The 17,463-nt window shown below is 35.5% G+C and overlaps 1 protein-coding gene across 2 annotated transcripts in view; it reads right to left on the reverse strand.

The window, feature by feature from the left end:
• NELL1 (neural EGFL like 1) overlaps positions 1–17,463 on the reverse strand; it is a 1,044,338-nt gene that overhangs the window by 211,987 nt on the left and 814,888 nt on the right. For both annotated transcript variants that reach the window (XM_062198070.1, XM_062198069.1), the window contains one exon: positions 7,601–7,696. In XM_062198070.1, the coding sequence (XP_062054054.1) occupies positions 7,601–7,696 (96 nt within the window). The remainder of the gene's footprint in view (positions 1–7,600; positions 7,697–17,463) is intronic.

Raw genomic sequence — 17,463 nt, forward strand, 5'->3', positions numbered from 1 at the left:
TCTTTCCAAGTGTTTGAAAGCTGGCAAAATGATATCCTGGCAGGATCAAGGCCAGGCATGTAAGATAGCTCTCAATAGCTCTGATTTTAATTCTTTGATTTCTTTTTCTTGTCTAATGGCTTAGCAAAATTTCCAGAACTACATTTAATAGAAATGGTGACAGTGGGTATCCTTTTATGGTTACAGATCATAGTGAAAATGCTTCCAATTTTTCCCCATTCAATATGACTCTGGGTTCTCATGCGTTGTCTTGACTGTGTTGAGATATGTTCCTTCTATATCAAATTTGCTTAACTTTGTTTTTATCATGAAAGGATGTAGTATTTTATCAAAAGACTGCACCAAGAGATTATTGGAAATCATAAGGGAGTTTGGCAAAGTTGCAGGATATAAAATCAACATAAAAATCAATAGCATTTTTCTTGTATTTAATTCTGTTGTTGCTTTTTGATGGCTTTTTCCACAGAAACCTATTATTTAAGGTTTAAAAACCTAGTGATTCTTGTCACCCTATGTGCCCTACCATTTGCATTCCCACTATTCTCCCTCCTCCTTCTTTGATTCCCATTCTTACTTTTTACTAAGATCTATTTTCAAATAACTTATACACATAAGATTAGTTTATACTAAGTAAAAAGTTCAACAAATAGTATAAAAAAAGAAAACTGTTCTTCAGCAGTAAAGACAGGGCTGTTCAAAGTCATTACATCTCGAAAAAGTTTAAGGCAAGATGGCGGTACAGCAGTGGGATGTTCTGAGTTGCGCAGAGAAAAATGGATAATTAATGAGTAGAGGAGATACAAGCAGGCTGTGGAATCACAAAAAGTTCATGCAGAGTGGCCCAGGAGTCCACCAGAGACTGCTTGAGTCCATGCCACGGAAGCAGAGAGGTACCCAAAGTGCAGAGATGGAGTGGTGCAGGATCCAGTGAGGAGACAGGCACCGCTCCCTCAGTGAACCAGGTGAAAGGTTGCAAGCCCACAGAGATACAGACAGTGATGCGTGAGGAAATTTGGTGAACAGCACTTGGAGCTCTAAGTGGGCAGGAGATATTCCAGGGGAAGGGAGGAAAGGTTGAACATACCACACTCCATCGGTGTCTTTCATCCCCCCCCCCCCACACACACACACACAACTGGAGCTATAGCCAGCTTGGAGAAGCCATATTGATTGTTTACATTTTCAGTATAGGCAGTGGGCTGCCACTTCCACCTCCCATGCAACAACAGAGATAATCGACACCATAGACCAAATAGACCTAGCAGATATCTACAGAGCCTTCCACCCCACAGCCACAGAGTACATATATTTCTCCCTAGTACATGGAGCTTCCTCTAGGATTAACCATATGCTAGGCCATAAAGTGAGTCTCAGAAAATTCAAAAAATCAAAATCATACCATCTTCTCACACCATAATGCAAGGAAGCTGGAAATTTACAACTCAAGAATCTCTATAACATATGCAAACACATGGAGAATGAAATATGTTTCTGAATGAGCAGTGGGTCATAGAATATGTCAAAAGAGGAAATCAAAAAATTTCTGGAAACAAATAAAAAAAATAATACAACTTACCAAAATTTGTGGGATACAGCAAAAGCAGTGTTAACAGGAAAGTTTATAGCAATTGGTGCCTACATCAAGAAACTGGAAAGGCACCAAATAAATGAACTCTCTGTACACCTTAAAGATCTAGAAAGACAGCAGCAAACCAAACCCAAAACGATTAAGAGAAGAGAAATATTTAAAATTAGAGAATAAATCAACAAAGTTGAAACCAGAAAAGACCAGAATCTACAAAGAGATCAAAAAACTCCACAATAACAAAACACACAAACCAGTTAAGAGATGGGCCAAGGACCTAATAGACATTTTTTCAAAAGAGGATATTAAAATAAACAGCAGACACATGAAAAAATGTTCAGGATCTCTAGACATCAGGGAAATGCAAGTAAATACCACAATGAGGTTTCACCTCACCCCAGTTAGAGTAGCCCTCATACAGAAATTAACAAAGAACAAATGCTGGACAGGATGTTGGGAAAAGAGCACCCTAACCCACTATTGGTGGGAATGTAATCTGGTAAAGCCACTATGGAAGACAGGATGGAGATACCTCAAAAATCTGAATATAGACTTAGCATATGACCCAGCCATTCCATTCCTGCGAATTTACCCAAGGGAAATAAAATCAGTAAACAAAAGAGCTATCTGACCTCCATGTTACTGCAGCTTAATTCACAATAACTAAGACATGGAATCAACCTGAATACCCATCAAAAGACTGGATAAAGAAATTGTGGGGTATATACACTATGGATACTACACAGCAGTAAAAAAAGGATGAAAACTGGTCATTTGCAACAAAATGGAGCAAGCTGGAAAACTTCATATTTGGTGAAATAACCTAGTCCCAAAGAGACAAATACCATATGCTCTCCTTGCTTTGTGAGAATTAATACTGCTCCTAAAATTAAAGCTATAGAAGTGAAATTGGCACTTTTAGAATAAATAACTTGAATAGTTCTTGTCCTGACTGTTGAGGGACCGTTTTTTATTGTTACTTTTTATTTTATATTTCCATTTTTTCTTTCTTTGTCTTTTCTTCATACTATATGTTGAACTCTTTATGTAACATAAAGATAATCATATGTATATTAAGTCAATTTGAAAAATATCCCAGTAAAAAATAAGAGGAGGAATAAGAGAGGGAGGAGGTAGTCTATAACTGTGAAGCAGTACAGTTCTGCATATAGTTCTACAGACTTACTTTGAAAGGTACAGCCTAAAAACTTGTCATGGGACTACAAACCCATTAAAATCGGTGGTATAAATGCCATCTTAATTGTTACAATGATCATATTAAATGTTAAAGTCAACATATAGATAGGTTTAAGTATAAAATTGATCATATAAATAACATCAAATATCTGGTAATAATAATATACAGAATTAAAAAGGAAGGAATGTCTAATACGGGAAGCAGTCCACACAGCAGACTCCAAGAATGACATTTGCTGTAAATAAAACTCTGACCTCAGAATCAACCCTTAAAGCTTCCTGGTCTGGCTGAAAGGCCTGTGAGAGCATTTCAGGAATGGAAAGCCAAGACTCTGTGGCAAAAAACATCCTACACAAACAATCTCTGTGAGACCTCAGTGGAAAGAAAGGGCCATCAAATAAGGATGTACTTTTCTCAGAAGGGAGGAGAGAACATCCACTTTGCTAATGGCTGTGTCCAAGTCTGATGGAGTCTATAGTCACAAAAGGATTCCACAGTCTTGACAGCCCATGGCAAGAGCGTTGGGTAATCACTGACATCATAAATAAGAGTGCTAATTATTAAAGGAACAACAGAAGTCACTGTGCACTTACTCCCCATGTAGGACCTCCATCCTTAACGAGTTGTACTATGAGTATTAACTGCACATCTTGTTCTCAGACTGTACTCTATATGTTGTATGTGTGTGTGGGGGGGTGAAAACTGTTTAAATCTGTGCTTAACATGGAGTTGGTCCTTTGTATATAAAATCAAACTAAAAATGAACCATAATGAAGAAGGGGATGAGAGAGAGAGAGGGAGGTGTGATGGGAATTGGGGTGGAAAGGTGGGTATGGGGGAAAGAACCACTATATTTCTAAAGTTGCACCTGTGAAAAATGCATTCATTAAATAAAAACTTAAAAAAATCATTGTATCTCAAAATGTCTATTTAAGTGAAAACTATATAAGTTAAATAACGTAGCATTTTTATACAAATATGATGCTATGGATGAGAAAGAAGTTATAAGATCTGTTCCATTCATAATAGCTACAAAAAAACTTGAGATAAACTTAACCAAGGATGTGAAAGATCTCTAAAATGAACATTACAAAACATTAAGGGAAGAAATAGGAGAAAAAACAATGGAAAAATCTTTCATGTTCATGTTTTGTAAGAATTAATATCATGAAAACGTCTGTACTACACAAAGCAATTTACAGATTCAATGTGATCCCAATCAAAATACCAAAGATATTCTTCTCAGTTCTGAAAAAAGATGACCCTAAAATTCAAGAGACCCAGAATAGTTAAAGCAATCCTAAACAATGAAATAAAGCAGTAGGCATCAGAGTACCAGATTTCAAGACATAGAATAGGGCAGTTATGATCAAAACAGCCTGGTACTGGCACAAGAATAGGTAACTTCTTTTTGGAGTCAGGGAAAATGGGTTGGATCTGGAGCTCATTTTCTTCATTACCTCTAAAAGAAGAGGAAAATTGGGTGGGAGGGATTGAAAAGAAGAGAGCACTGACTAAGAACAAGGCTTCATAGTTATCTTTAAACTTGAATGAGCTCAGTAATGGTGGGTTTGTTCTGTCATCCTCTAGTTCAGTGCCTCTGTGTTCCATTATTTATTTCTAGAAATATCCAATACAGGAAATTCTTCAACCAAATTCACACTCATGTGACTTTAATGGCATGCTGAAAGCCCATCTGCATCCATTCTTTTACTTGGGGGTTTAACTGGGTGGGTAATTAGAAACCTCAAAACTGCGTACATTTCCTTTTTATCATTCCCACATAAACCTTGCTTACTCTTTCCTGTGAATCTGCACAACAAAAATAGCAACATAAATAATGGAAGTTGCTATTTACTGGGCATGTGCCCTGTGCCAGATCCTGAGACCACACATTCAGGAAAGTTGAGTAACTCTCCTGAATGCTGTGAATTGGATGAACTACTTTGCATTTATCCTTTTCCAAAATGACCACCCCACAGTCCTATGGCACCTGGAGAGGAAAGAGAATAAATATTTTCTTCTCTGTTATAAAACTATTATATATATCCTCTTAATGATTGTTAAAATTTCCCCCCAGAAATAGCGGTAGGTACAAATGAGATATCTTAAAATAGAGGCAGAATTCAAAATTAAAAAAAAAAAATGTAGAAGTCTATTTCTGACCATTCTTTTTACCAGCTAGATGGACAATATGTTTTGGGCAAATTATTATTCTCTATCTACATATTTGTAAGTCCCTTGGGCATAGCAATAATAATAATTTTAAAATAAATTATTCTGCAAGAAATCATATCTCTTAGAAAAGGTTAAAAGACCTCAAAACTAGAAAAATGAAGCCCTTTTTATAATTTTTATGTTCTTTATAAGATTTAAGATAATCATTCCTTAGTATAAAAACAATTTAAATTTATTTTTTAAAAATTATAAATCCAGAGAAGTAAGAGAGAAAATAACAAGTACCAAAAATTTTATTGTGATTGGATAATATTTGTAAATGATTCATTTGCCATTTATTGATAACCTGAGTGCTTTATTTGTACTTACAATGCATTTAAAAGGCTTTGAGACTGTGATAGTTTCAATGGTTATGTGAGGTTATTGAACATTTCTGAAACTGCGGGAAAAATTCAAGTGCTACTTTTTTATAACATTTCAAATTTTTTTAATATTCTTCTAACATTTTCCCAATCACTTTTTGCTAGATTATGACCTAATATATAACATAATAATCCTGTATCATTCTCACAGTCTGATTCACCAGACACTGGTTATGGATACCCAATGTCTAAGAATTATATTTAGCAATTTATAATTCATATAATATAAGAGGGAGAAAATGTGATATAATAGGCTGACATATTTGTACATCCTGATCATATCCCAGTCAAATTCTTACTCAAAAGTGATTGATCCATCAGTCTTGTCATAGAGAAGACATTTTCATGCAAATAGGATGACAATTATTTATAATTTAAAAATAAGAAATTTATATAGATGCTGTGCTTAAATATTACAGTTACTGGAGTATGTTGGTGCAAATGAAGATTCTTGGACCCATTACCCAGAGTTCTGCCTCACCCGGTCTGCAGAAGTGGACCAAGAATCTTATTCTAAGAAGTCCATTCATTTTCCTTGAGAAAATGCAAGGACTGATAATACAGGTTGTGTGAGATGCAGTGTGAGTTTTATTCTCACTTCTAGCAATTGTAGAAGTTTTCCTAGCTATGCTTTAGTTTGTCATCTATGAAATGGAGGTAATAATATCTACCTTTTTTGTTATTACTGTTTAAATATTCACTTAAAAACCTGACAAATAATTATTATATAATAAGTGGCATATCACTAGTTTTAGTGTACATTATTATTGATGTTATCTTCCTTACCACTCTGTCCTCATTAATGTCTCTATATTAAATATATAGAAACATAGCAGTTCTGGAGGAATATTTAGAATCTATTATTTTTTTTATTTTAGAAAGCTTAATTAAAATTAAATGCAGTGCAATAGGACATATGTGTTAAGTTACCATTATGTTTCTTTGCTTTTGGCAAGGAATTCTTTTTAACGACTTGTGGTAATTTTTTCATGCTGCTCAAAGGCAGTATCTGGCATTGTGTATCTCTTTTTTTTAGGGCAAATCAATTAAATATTTTTAATAAATGTAATTTCATTTGTTGACAAAATAATGAAATATGGAAATTATACTACATATACTATTCACTGGTTTCCTCATAAAATAATTCATGGCATGTTTTTAAATGGAGTAGTTTTCTTTATAGACATATAAACAGTGCACTACAATATTTGGTCAGGATAGGTTTTAATAAAATGTATCTCTAAGTTTAGAAATTTTAAAAAGGAAGGGAAAGAAACAAGAGCTTTGCTAAGATTTTCAGCACCAAATGAAGACACATTCTCTCTCATCTAATAATTGAGATAATGACTACAGTATCCTATTTCCATTTTTCTATGCTATGATATGAGAAGCATCAATTATGCTATGCCCACTTAGAAAAACACAAGCAGTGACTTCAGCTTAATAAAACACTATGGGAAAAGAAATAATTACTGTTACATAGCAAAAACCCCTTGCTTGAATTGACACAGTCACTGGCATTGAGCAACAAATTTCATTTGAACACAGACAGCAAAACATTTTCAGTCTACAAGAAAACTGGATATCACCACATAGTGCTAAGTGTAGAAATTACATTTGTTGTAAACAGAAAGGTGCATATTATGGACTCTCACTAATACTAATAGTTTATTTTATCAGGTCCATGAATGATAATGTTCCTAATAAACCAATATTAAAATAAATAGCAAGCACAACAATAAACCTGCTGTTGAAGTTATTTAATGTACTTTAACACAAGGAGCATGTGTAGCTAATTTAGATTCTGTTGACACAGCAGATTGTTATAACTCCAATAGTCGAGTGTGATGCTACCCAATAGATGATAAGTGGGGCAGGTCAGTTCATCAGGCTTTATCTCTAATTAGCACTAAAAATGCACACTGCAAACCACAGCAGAGAAAGGACTTGACCTTGTTAAATTAGACACATTGAAGGGAGGGCAAATGAAGCTTTATTTTCAGAGAGAGGAAGCCTATTATGCAGTAATCAAAAGGTATCCACGTTGTGAAAGTCACTTCTACCATCACAACACCATGTGTCAAGTCAACCAATTGTGCTATACTCAGGGCAAAAGCTTCCCAACAGCGCTATACTCAGAACAAAGGCTTCCATTCTTTCTGACTCCATCTTCCTTCAAATCTTTTTCTCTATCTCCCAAAATGCTGGCTGCCTTACCTTTCTCACAGTGACTTCCTGTGTATCCGGATGGACAGACACATTTGTTAGGAGCCACACATGTTCCACCATATCGGCAGCCTTCTTCACAGAATGCTGTCAGGAAAGAATGAAAGATTACTCTTAGTTAACATGTAATAAGGAAATCCATGGAAAACCCTGTAGGCATTGAGGGAGTTCTTCTTTGTTGAACAGTCAACATAATTTTTGATGTGTTACATTTAACTAATCTCTTGCTTTTGAGTATTTTAAGATTTTCAATATTTTGGTAAAAAAAAAAAAAACAATGCCTTGCTATTATAAATAAAATGCTTAGCACATTCCAAATTATTCCTTTAGGGAAAATGTCTCAATTGGAAAAAATGCTCATTTCAAGGACACAGTCTTTTTTAAACCTGTTCACAAGCAATACAAAGTTATCCCAACTCCATCACAGTACTTCCCTGCTATCTTTGCCAGACCAAGTTAATTACAGTTACTAGGCAGTAACATAGAATAGCATAGAATAGCATAGCTTTATGTGCCTTTCCATTGCAGTACTAAGTACCACTGTATATTTAAATACAATTGATTATTATGCCTTATCTCAGTTATTGGACAGTAGAACTCATAAAGACAAGTAGCATAATTGTGCTTGTTCATCACTACATACTAGTCTCAGTATCTGATCACATAGTAGATGCTTGAAAATATCTGGTTGATCTGATAATAAGACCCTTATTTCTAACAATTTTGCAACACTTCCATTCAGAATAATTTATTATCAAACTTTGTTTACTAACTAGTAGCTTAGTGTACTAATGAACAAAATTAAATTTTTTCTCATTAATTAAGATTATTATAATGGTTAAACCTGAATTTCTTTTATTCACATAAGGGCTAGGTGAGCAAATATTTTATATTTTAGTTGTGGCTAGCAAATGTCATCCTGGGAAAAAGCCATGGTTAAATTTTGTAATCATCATTTAATTATTATGGATCTAACTTAAAAAAAACCACATGATGAATTTAGATAGTCGAATACAAGTCAAAACACATAGAATCTGCCAAAAACATTTTTGTTTCCCACAACATTTACTCTCCTTTGGATGATTTAACATTCTACAGTTTCAACAATTAATTCCAAGCTCCTTTCCCTCTGCTAGACAACAGCATACATCTTAGAATTCAAATACCACTTATTATTTCTAGAATAGAAACCTGTGCAAAAATAAACAATATCTACCTTGACATGGTCGTCACAAAATCCAAAATATATATTACGATAAGGATACAGAAATAGACAAAAATCCTTTGTCCCCCAGATCACTCTTGTGGGCTCTGGTGACTGACACTCAAGCAAGATATTTAAAATGTAACTCTGCATCGAAGTTAATAACAAAAGAACAACATGTTTTTGTAAGTTAAAAATGATAGCATGGTAAAGTTTCAAGGAACACCAAAAGAGGACAGGGGCTCGGAGTACAAAGACTCAGCTTGGCTTTCTTTAGCAAAAACATGAAACAATGGTTCATCTGGATCCAGCAGACCTACTTGGAGACTTGGTGTTCTTTCATAGCAGGTATCAGCCCCCAATATATTCAGCCTTTAAACAGAAATGATAACAGGCAGTTTGCTGAGGGGAACACAAAATGTGTGTTATACTTAGAATGCACAGATGTTATAATAAATATACTACTGTGAGGATTAACTGAGCTATTAGTAAAGAACTTAAAATAGTGTTCTGTTAAATAAAACTAATTGATATTATTATTGCTATGAATATAAAATGTGGGTCAAACTAATTATGTATTTTTCAGACAATATAAACCCATGACACAAAGTGTTAAACTTCATCAACTTTGAGGCATCCCTTGTTATTTATGATTGATTTAGTTTCCAATAAGATACATTATTCCTTAGCTTAGAAATATCTGATAAGTTCCATGAATGGTGAAACCGGGGTGTTGAAATTAAGTGTCAGGGCCAGTGCCACGGCTCACTAGGCTAATCCTCCACCTGCGGCGCCGGCACCCTGGGTTCTAGTCCCAGTTGGGGCGCCGGATTCTGTCCCAATTGCTCCTCTTCCAGTCCAGCTCTCTGCTGTGGTCCGGGGAAGGCAGTGGAGGATGGCCCAGGTCCTTGGGCTCTGCACCTGCATGGGAGACCAGGAGGAAGCACCTGGCTTCTGGCTTCGGATTGGCAAAGCACTCTGGCTGCAATGCACCGGCCTTAGCGTCCACTTGTGGGGTGAACCAAGGGAAAAAGGAAGACCTTTCTCTCTGTCTCTCTCTCTCACTGTCTGACTCTGGCTGTCAAAAAAAAAAAATAATAATAATTGTCGGGGCCGGAGCTGTGGCGCAGTGGGTTAGCGCCCTGGCCTGAAGTGCCGGCATCCCATATGGGCACTGGTTCGAGATCGGGCTGCTCCTCTTCCGATCCAGCTCTCTGCTGTGGCCTGGGATAGCAGTGGAAGACGGCCCAAGTGCTTGGGCCCCTGCACCCACATGGGAGACCCAGAAGAAGCTTCTGGCTCCTGGCTTCGGATTAGCGCAGCTCCAGCTGCTGCGGCCAATTGGGGAGTGAACCATTGGATGAAAAATTTCTCTCTGCCTCTCCTTTCTCTGTGTAACTCTTTCAAGTAAATAAATAAATCTTAAAAAAAAAAATTAAGTGTTGTGTTGCACACAGCACTGGGAGTATGTGGCAGGGTGAAAGTTCAAGATATCTTTGGCTTGAAAATCATGCTCCTTTATATCTTACAGTGCAGGTTCAGGTATAATCCACATACACACGGAGAAGCTTATTCTGTTTGAATAATTCCATAATGGTTATCGGAACTAAACATTAAAATGAAAAAGTGACAAAATTGTACATACTGCATTAAAGAATTGGGGTAACATACTATTCAAATTCATGTACTTATTATCTAAACTCTATGTTTATCTGAGCCTTGTCACATTTCTCAAAAAATTTAAACACGTAAAATTTTAATGGAATTTTGCAAGAATAAATACAAAGTTCATTGTTTACTTGAACTTTAGATAACATGAAAAAGTGTTTTCAAGAAAATACAAATGAAATAAAGAAAGAACATGCTATCCAAAACTTGAATTTTCTTGAGGAAATCAAAAACAATGAACTACCTTGAATATCTCATAAAACATCAAAATAGTCTATATATTGTGAATGGAGTATTTAATATCATGTTCTTGATCAAATATGCAGCCCAGCATTTCAAAGTAAATGGCTCTTATTTTCAGAAGACCTATTATTTACATTAGTTTGCTGTTGGCAGAATCAAAGTAAGATGGCAGATAACTACCACATTCTCTGCCTAATTTATTGGCTTGTGGATTCTCTATGGTTCAAATCCTAGACCTATGTTTTTTTAGCTCTGCCACCTATCACAAATCATTTCACCCTCTGTGCCTCAATTTTCTCAGGAGAAAAGCAGTAATGACAATAATGCTAATACCCATGCTGTGAGGATTAAATTAAAGCACCAACATAAATCTCTCAGCAAGTGCATGACAAGCGGAATGTGCTCAAGAACAGGAGGTGATGGATGTTTTTGTTTTGTTTTGTTTGTTTACTTCTGTTTTTATCACCAAGACTCTCCTTTTGCAGGTAACAATTCTATTGTGAACCAGTTTCTGCTCTAGATTCTAGAGATTTAGTGGTGAGTAAGATAGAAAAGATCTCAATGCTGCGGAGTTTATTCTGCAGTGAACTGTCCCCCATCCATGACTTACTGACCTTTGTAACACCAAGTGATTTGAAATAGAAGTCAGAATCATAATTCTTTTGCATACTCAAACACAGTCACTGTAGTATGGCACTTAATATACTGCTTCTTTGTCAACCACTTTCCAGATTTTGAGGCAAGGAATAAACAGATTATAGACATACAGTGAAATTGCAAACCTTAACCTGTCATTAAAGTCCAATATATTAACTTACCAACCTGGAGAAGACGTTGGTTGGGTCAACTCTAAAATGGCATGCTTCTATGTTTGCAAGGACTCTTTTCATCGTGCAAAAATCCAAAAAACACAAAACTCAAAGTTGGGGCTGGTGCTGTGGCATAGTAGATAAAACCACCACCTGCAGTGCCAGCACATACTGGTTCAAGACCAGGCTGCCTCACTTCTGAGCCTTCTCTCTGTTAAGACCTGGCAAAGCAGTAGAAGATGGCACAAAGCACTTGGGCCCCTGCACCAGTGTGGGAGACCTGGCAAAAGCTCCTTGCTCTTGGCTTCAGACCAGCCCAGCTTTGGCCATTGTGGCCATTTAAGAAGTGAACCAGTAGATGGAAGATCTCTTTCTTTCTCTGCCTCTGATTCTGCCTCTCTGTAACTCTGACTTTCAAATAAGTCAATAAATCTTAAAAAAAAAAAAAAAAAAAAAAAAAAAAAAAAAAACCTTAAGCTCAAGGGTGTTTTAATCTAAAGGAAGAGTACTTTTTAAGTTAAAAAAATGTACAGCATGTAGAATGAAACTTGGGCATTTAAGACAACAAAATGAGGTTGGTTTGCAGATGTCAGGTTTATGGTGTCCAATCTGAATACCATGTGCTCAATTTGACAAAAATAGTTTTGCACTAATAAAAAGCAATAGTCCTTCACATTCTAAACACATCTTATGACCATTTTTATTGGCATGCATATAGTTTCTAGGGATACTCTGAAATCCTGATAAAATAAGTAAACATAAGAATTTCAGAGCCATCTGTTAAAACTTTTTTTCTCCTTTCAAGTTTCCTCAAGGAAGCATTTTCTTTAAGCTCATTTCTGACCTCTCTGCCCACTGTGCTCAGTCAGTCATCTCTAGAGATAGTTCTTTCATTGGTAAATTTCAGGAAGATGTATGAGAGTAATTCAAAAATTTGTGAAAATGGAATTAATAGATAAATTTAATTTGGTACATAAAAATTGAAACCTGTGCATAGAAGTGTCCTTCAGAACTTGATGAAAAATGTGCAGTATGAAAAAAAAACTATTCATGAATTTTAAATATTTTTGCACACAAATTAATTTGTATCAGGCTGATGCTTCTTAGGAAAAGCAGGAAGGTGAGTTGGGGAGCACTATATGATGGGAAAAGTAGGTAGTCATTACATTTCTTGCTTTATTTTGGAAACTGCATGACTAAGATATGAATTAACATTATTTAAGTGATCAATTTATTTAAATAAATAAAAACCTGATGACTGTGAACACTGGTTACAAAGTATCATGTACCAAGGATTAAAATTCATTTGATAACATCCATCTGAAATCCAAAGTAGATGGACTCATGAAAATCTAGTTATGTTCAGCCAAATACCAAGCCCACTCCATTTCTTTCTTTCTTGTGAGTGAGTTGCCTTCAGATAAGTGTCCCTGATGACAAGTTGCCTTCAGACAAGTGTCCCTGATGACACTTCCCTCCCTTGGATTTTATGTAAGTAAGCTGGCCTTATTTTTTATTATTTAGCAACCCAGTTTGGTCTACAGACCTTAAATAATGTTCTCAAACCTAGGTCTGTCAGAAATGAAGGTGATAGCATCACCTCCATGTTTGATTTTTGTTTATTCCTCACCTACCTCAGACATGATATTTATCAAAGTGTCTCAAACACTTCTGTTGTCAAAAGGGGAGGCAGTGATGTGCTCCTTATTCTCACTTGGTGAGCAGAGTCCAAGAAGGTTGCTAAACATCTGACAGCTCTGAATAACAAAGAACATTTCCCTTGGAATGTCAATAGTGATGTGGTTGAGAAAAGGCTCAAGATAGACACAATTAAGTTTAATTAAGCAAAATTCTATTACTTTAATTTTTTTTTCCATTTCTCCCCTCTCAATTTCTCCTAAAAAGCAGTTTAATATACAGTGAAAAGATAAAAGTGAAAATAAGTCAGATGGTTAATCTAATATATAATACAAAGCATCCATATGTCTACAACTTTTATTCTTTATATCATTGTTCTGGCCTCAAGCACACGGCATATTGCATATGTAATATTTAACTATTTACCCCAAAAGTCATCTTGAACATTATCACTTACTAGATGTGATAATTATTATATCATTTATTATATTTATATCAATATTTATTATATTTATATCAATTATTATATCATCATTTCCAGGAGCCTTTTCTTGCTCCTTTTCAATAGTAATAATAATGACCAGAACAAGAATACCAATGGTAAATTTGTTGAAAACTTACGAAATGCTAGGCACTGTTGCAAGTACCTTATAGAAACAATTCTATTTCATCCTTTCAGTAATACTGTACATTTGTCAAATTATACTTGCTAAATGAAAAAAGTGACATGGAGAAATTAAGTAAATTACAAAAGGTCACAACTCTAACAAATGTCACCATGGGTTTTGAGCTGAGTCTTAACCATATCAAGATGTCACTATTTAAAGCCCTGCTATCTACCATGTGCATATGATGTGCTGGGTGCACAGAAGTCTGCAAATAGTTATAAAAATTTCCACCTATTCCGAGCTCACATATAGTAGCAGAAAGTGGCACATATAAAACCAAGCATAATACAATGTGATGATTGCTACATGAACCATGTGTTGAGAGAACATGGAGGGGGATATGATTAATTGTGCCTCATGTACTGGGGCAAGCTTCACAGTAGAGCTGGCATTTGAGTTGGGTCTAGAAGAAAAAATGAGATTTTTGCCAGGTAGGGAAGTGCAGGAAAAGGGTCATTTCAGGTCAAGGTTTTGTCCCAAGGAAAGGTACTTAACAGAAGAGGAAAACGAACAAGTATTTCTATCTGGCATCACAGTGAGAAGTTCAAATATTAACAGAGTGCAGGAAGCCATGCAGGGAAACCAGAGCAGGAGCCTTGTGAACTACTCCCTCTGTCTTTCTATCTCCCATCTACTTCTAGGCTTTGTCAGTTACCTTAGGTACAATGTTTATTGCCTGGACAACTGCCTGTGGATATGTTCCTTTGTTCTGGTTATTATTTGAGTTAGTGGGCTTAAGACTGCTTTGCTACTCCATTTGTTACAAAAATTAGTAACAAATATTTTTTTTCAGAGATTCTTAGGTACACATTTAGATAAGCAAAACCACAAAATTTGCTCTTATATATTTAATGCACTTTGATATTTTCTTTTCTCTTTTATTCTATATCACTTACAAAACACAATTATGATCCAATGACTTTTTTTCACAATACATCAAACTTCAGTTTTAAAACTATTTGTTTCATTTATTACTGATCATTAACCATATCTTTCTAGCCTATGACATTTTGTGATAAGATGGGACATAAAGTTACTTTAAGTTAATCATGAAATCTTCAAATTAAGATGGTGATTTTAGCTCTAGGACGACTGATACAATAATACATTTATAAGTGCCATTTTCCATGGATGTAGTTACAACAAAGATCATACGACAGGGAAAGTAGAAAATACATACTATTAGGCCTTTACAGAAATTCTCTATTATGATGATAAATGACATGGGCATAGGTTGAGAGGAGACAAAATAAATCCATTCACCTTTTCTTTTGACCAGAATATCGCTAACTGCACTGTGATAATTTTAAGGACCAGGGTCACATTCTTTGGCAATACTTTATTATTTCTCTACATCATATTGAACCCAGGTAATAATAGCCACTTATTTGTTTACGGGGCAAATTCATTATATAAGAGAAAGGAAAAGTTTTGAGAGGATACTCCTCTGTACACACTAAACATACCATGATATTTGAGATAAAAATTTGACCAAATTAGATAAAATGAACTTAAAACATTATCAACATTATTATGTGTGAGATACTAGATTTTCTCATAATATATGATACCTATTCTTCCATGATGTAAAAGTCTACAGCTATCTCATCCGGGCAGCATTTGGCATTGTCTGAAGTCATTCTTAGTTGTCATAACTGAGTGAGTTCTATCAGTATGTCTCTGGTGAGGTCAAGGATGCTTCTAAACATCTTATAATGCACTGGTCAACCTCACATAAAAAATCATTTAGCCCAAAATGTCAACAAAGCCAAAGTGGAGAAAAGGCATCCAGCCTCCTTTATCAAGATGTTTGACAAAGACTTATTGATCACCTTCTATATCAGGAATTATTCTGAGACCTTGGGCTCCCACAGTGAACAGAACAGATAAAAATACTTCAGCATATAGCTTATATTCTGGCAGAAGAATATAGAAAACATACAAAATAAATGCATTAGATGGCTGCAGGTTCCATGGAAAAGATTAATCGGAGCAGAGAGACAAACTTGTCAGTGAAAAGGTTGCAATTAGATAGGGTGATCATGAAAGAGTAATGTTGAATCTGAGTAAAAGTCCAACAAGAGAGCAAGTTATGCCATTTTTAAATGGAATAGTGTTTCAGGTAGTGACCAGAACAAATGCAAAGGCCCTGAGGAGTGAAGTATGTAGATCTCATAACTCCTTAAAGATCCTTGCAATCCTGCCGGCACCCTTTCAAGAGGTGGAAGGGATGATAAAAGGATTTTTCTGCCCAAGAGGTAAAGAGTAGCTCTACAGATGAACTGATACCTGAGCTCATCTGGAAAATACATAATAAACAACTAGACATATTGAGGCCAAGGATGTGCAAGTCAGGGGGAAGGAATAGCAGGTACAAAGGCATAAACATATGGAGTACAACTGAGTAGAACCCACATGGCTGATGATAAACTGTATGGAAGGGGTAGCAACTGGTATTTTACAAATACAGGCTTTGGTCTAGTTCACCAAAGGGCCATGGATTGTATTATCATGTCCTCCAGTATCTGAAGTTTAATCCCTGACATAAGAGTGTTGATAGGTGGATCTTTAAGAAGAGATTATTTATTTAAAGGCTCTGGGCTTATGAATGGATTAATGCTGTTGTTACAGGAATGAGTTCCTTATTAAAAGATGAACTCAGCCTCTTGCCACCTCTGTTTTGCCTGTAGGACTTGCTTACATGTTATGGCACAGCAAAAAGGCCCAGACCAGATGCTAGCACTTTGATCTTGCATTTTGCATACTCTAGAACTTTAAGAAAACAGATTTATAAATTCCCAGGCTGTGATATTGTTAGAAAACCACAAAGCAGAGTAAGCCAGGGCAGTTCTGAACTACCTTGTTTAACCAGATACCCTCTGGTCTTATGAAGAATTTGGTACTGCTAATGATATCTTATTTTCCCATAATTCCAATTTCATTCAGAATACATCCAGTAACTTTTCTATAAGAAGAGACTGTCAAAATGTTAATCTGAAGAAGTTTTTGTGAGTTTAAAATATATGAAATGTAGAAATTTGAGAACCATATAAAAGGAATAACAACTAAAGTGAAACACTGAAAACTGGAAAATATTCGTAATTTCGATATCTTCAAAAACCCTAAGTTTGTGCCCGATCATTGATGCCTTACCCAAATAACAGTAACTTGGACAATTCTTCCATACAGACTATAGTTTATCTGAGTAGTTAAGAGTTTGATGGAGCAGAGATCAAGTGTCTAGCCCTCATTCCACTCCTTATGAGCTGACTGATTTTGACAAGTTGCTTAATCTCCATAAGCATCAAATTCCTTACCAGTATAATTAGACACATAAGAAAAACTCATGCCTTCTGGCAATATTGAATTAAATACTGGTATTAAATTGAGATCATGTAAAGCACTTATCATAGTGTGCACATATAGTAAGTGCTTAATAAAGGTTAGTTCTTCTTATATCCACTCAACGGCTTTCTCTTGAATGATTAATAATTCAGCATTTTCTCCACAAATATCAAAACTCTTCAGCCTGCCTTCCACTAACCAGTGCACAGATCAATGATAGAATTTGACAGTTTTTGAGCACTGGAATCAATAGCAAAGAAAATGATGAGTGATTACAAC

This window comes from Lepus europaeus, chromosome 7 (genome assembly GCF_033115175.1).
Source record: "Lepus europaeus isolate LE1 chromosome 7, mLepTim1.pri, whole genome shotgun sequence".
Taxonomy (NCBI): Eukaryota; Metazoa; Chordata; class Mammalia; order Lagomorpha; family Leporidae; genus Lepus; species Lepus europaeus.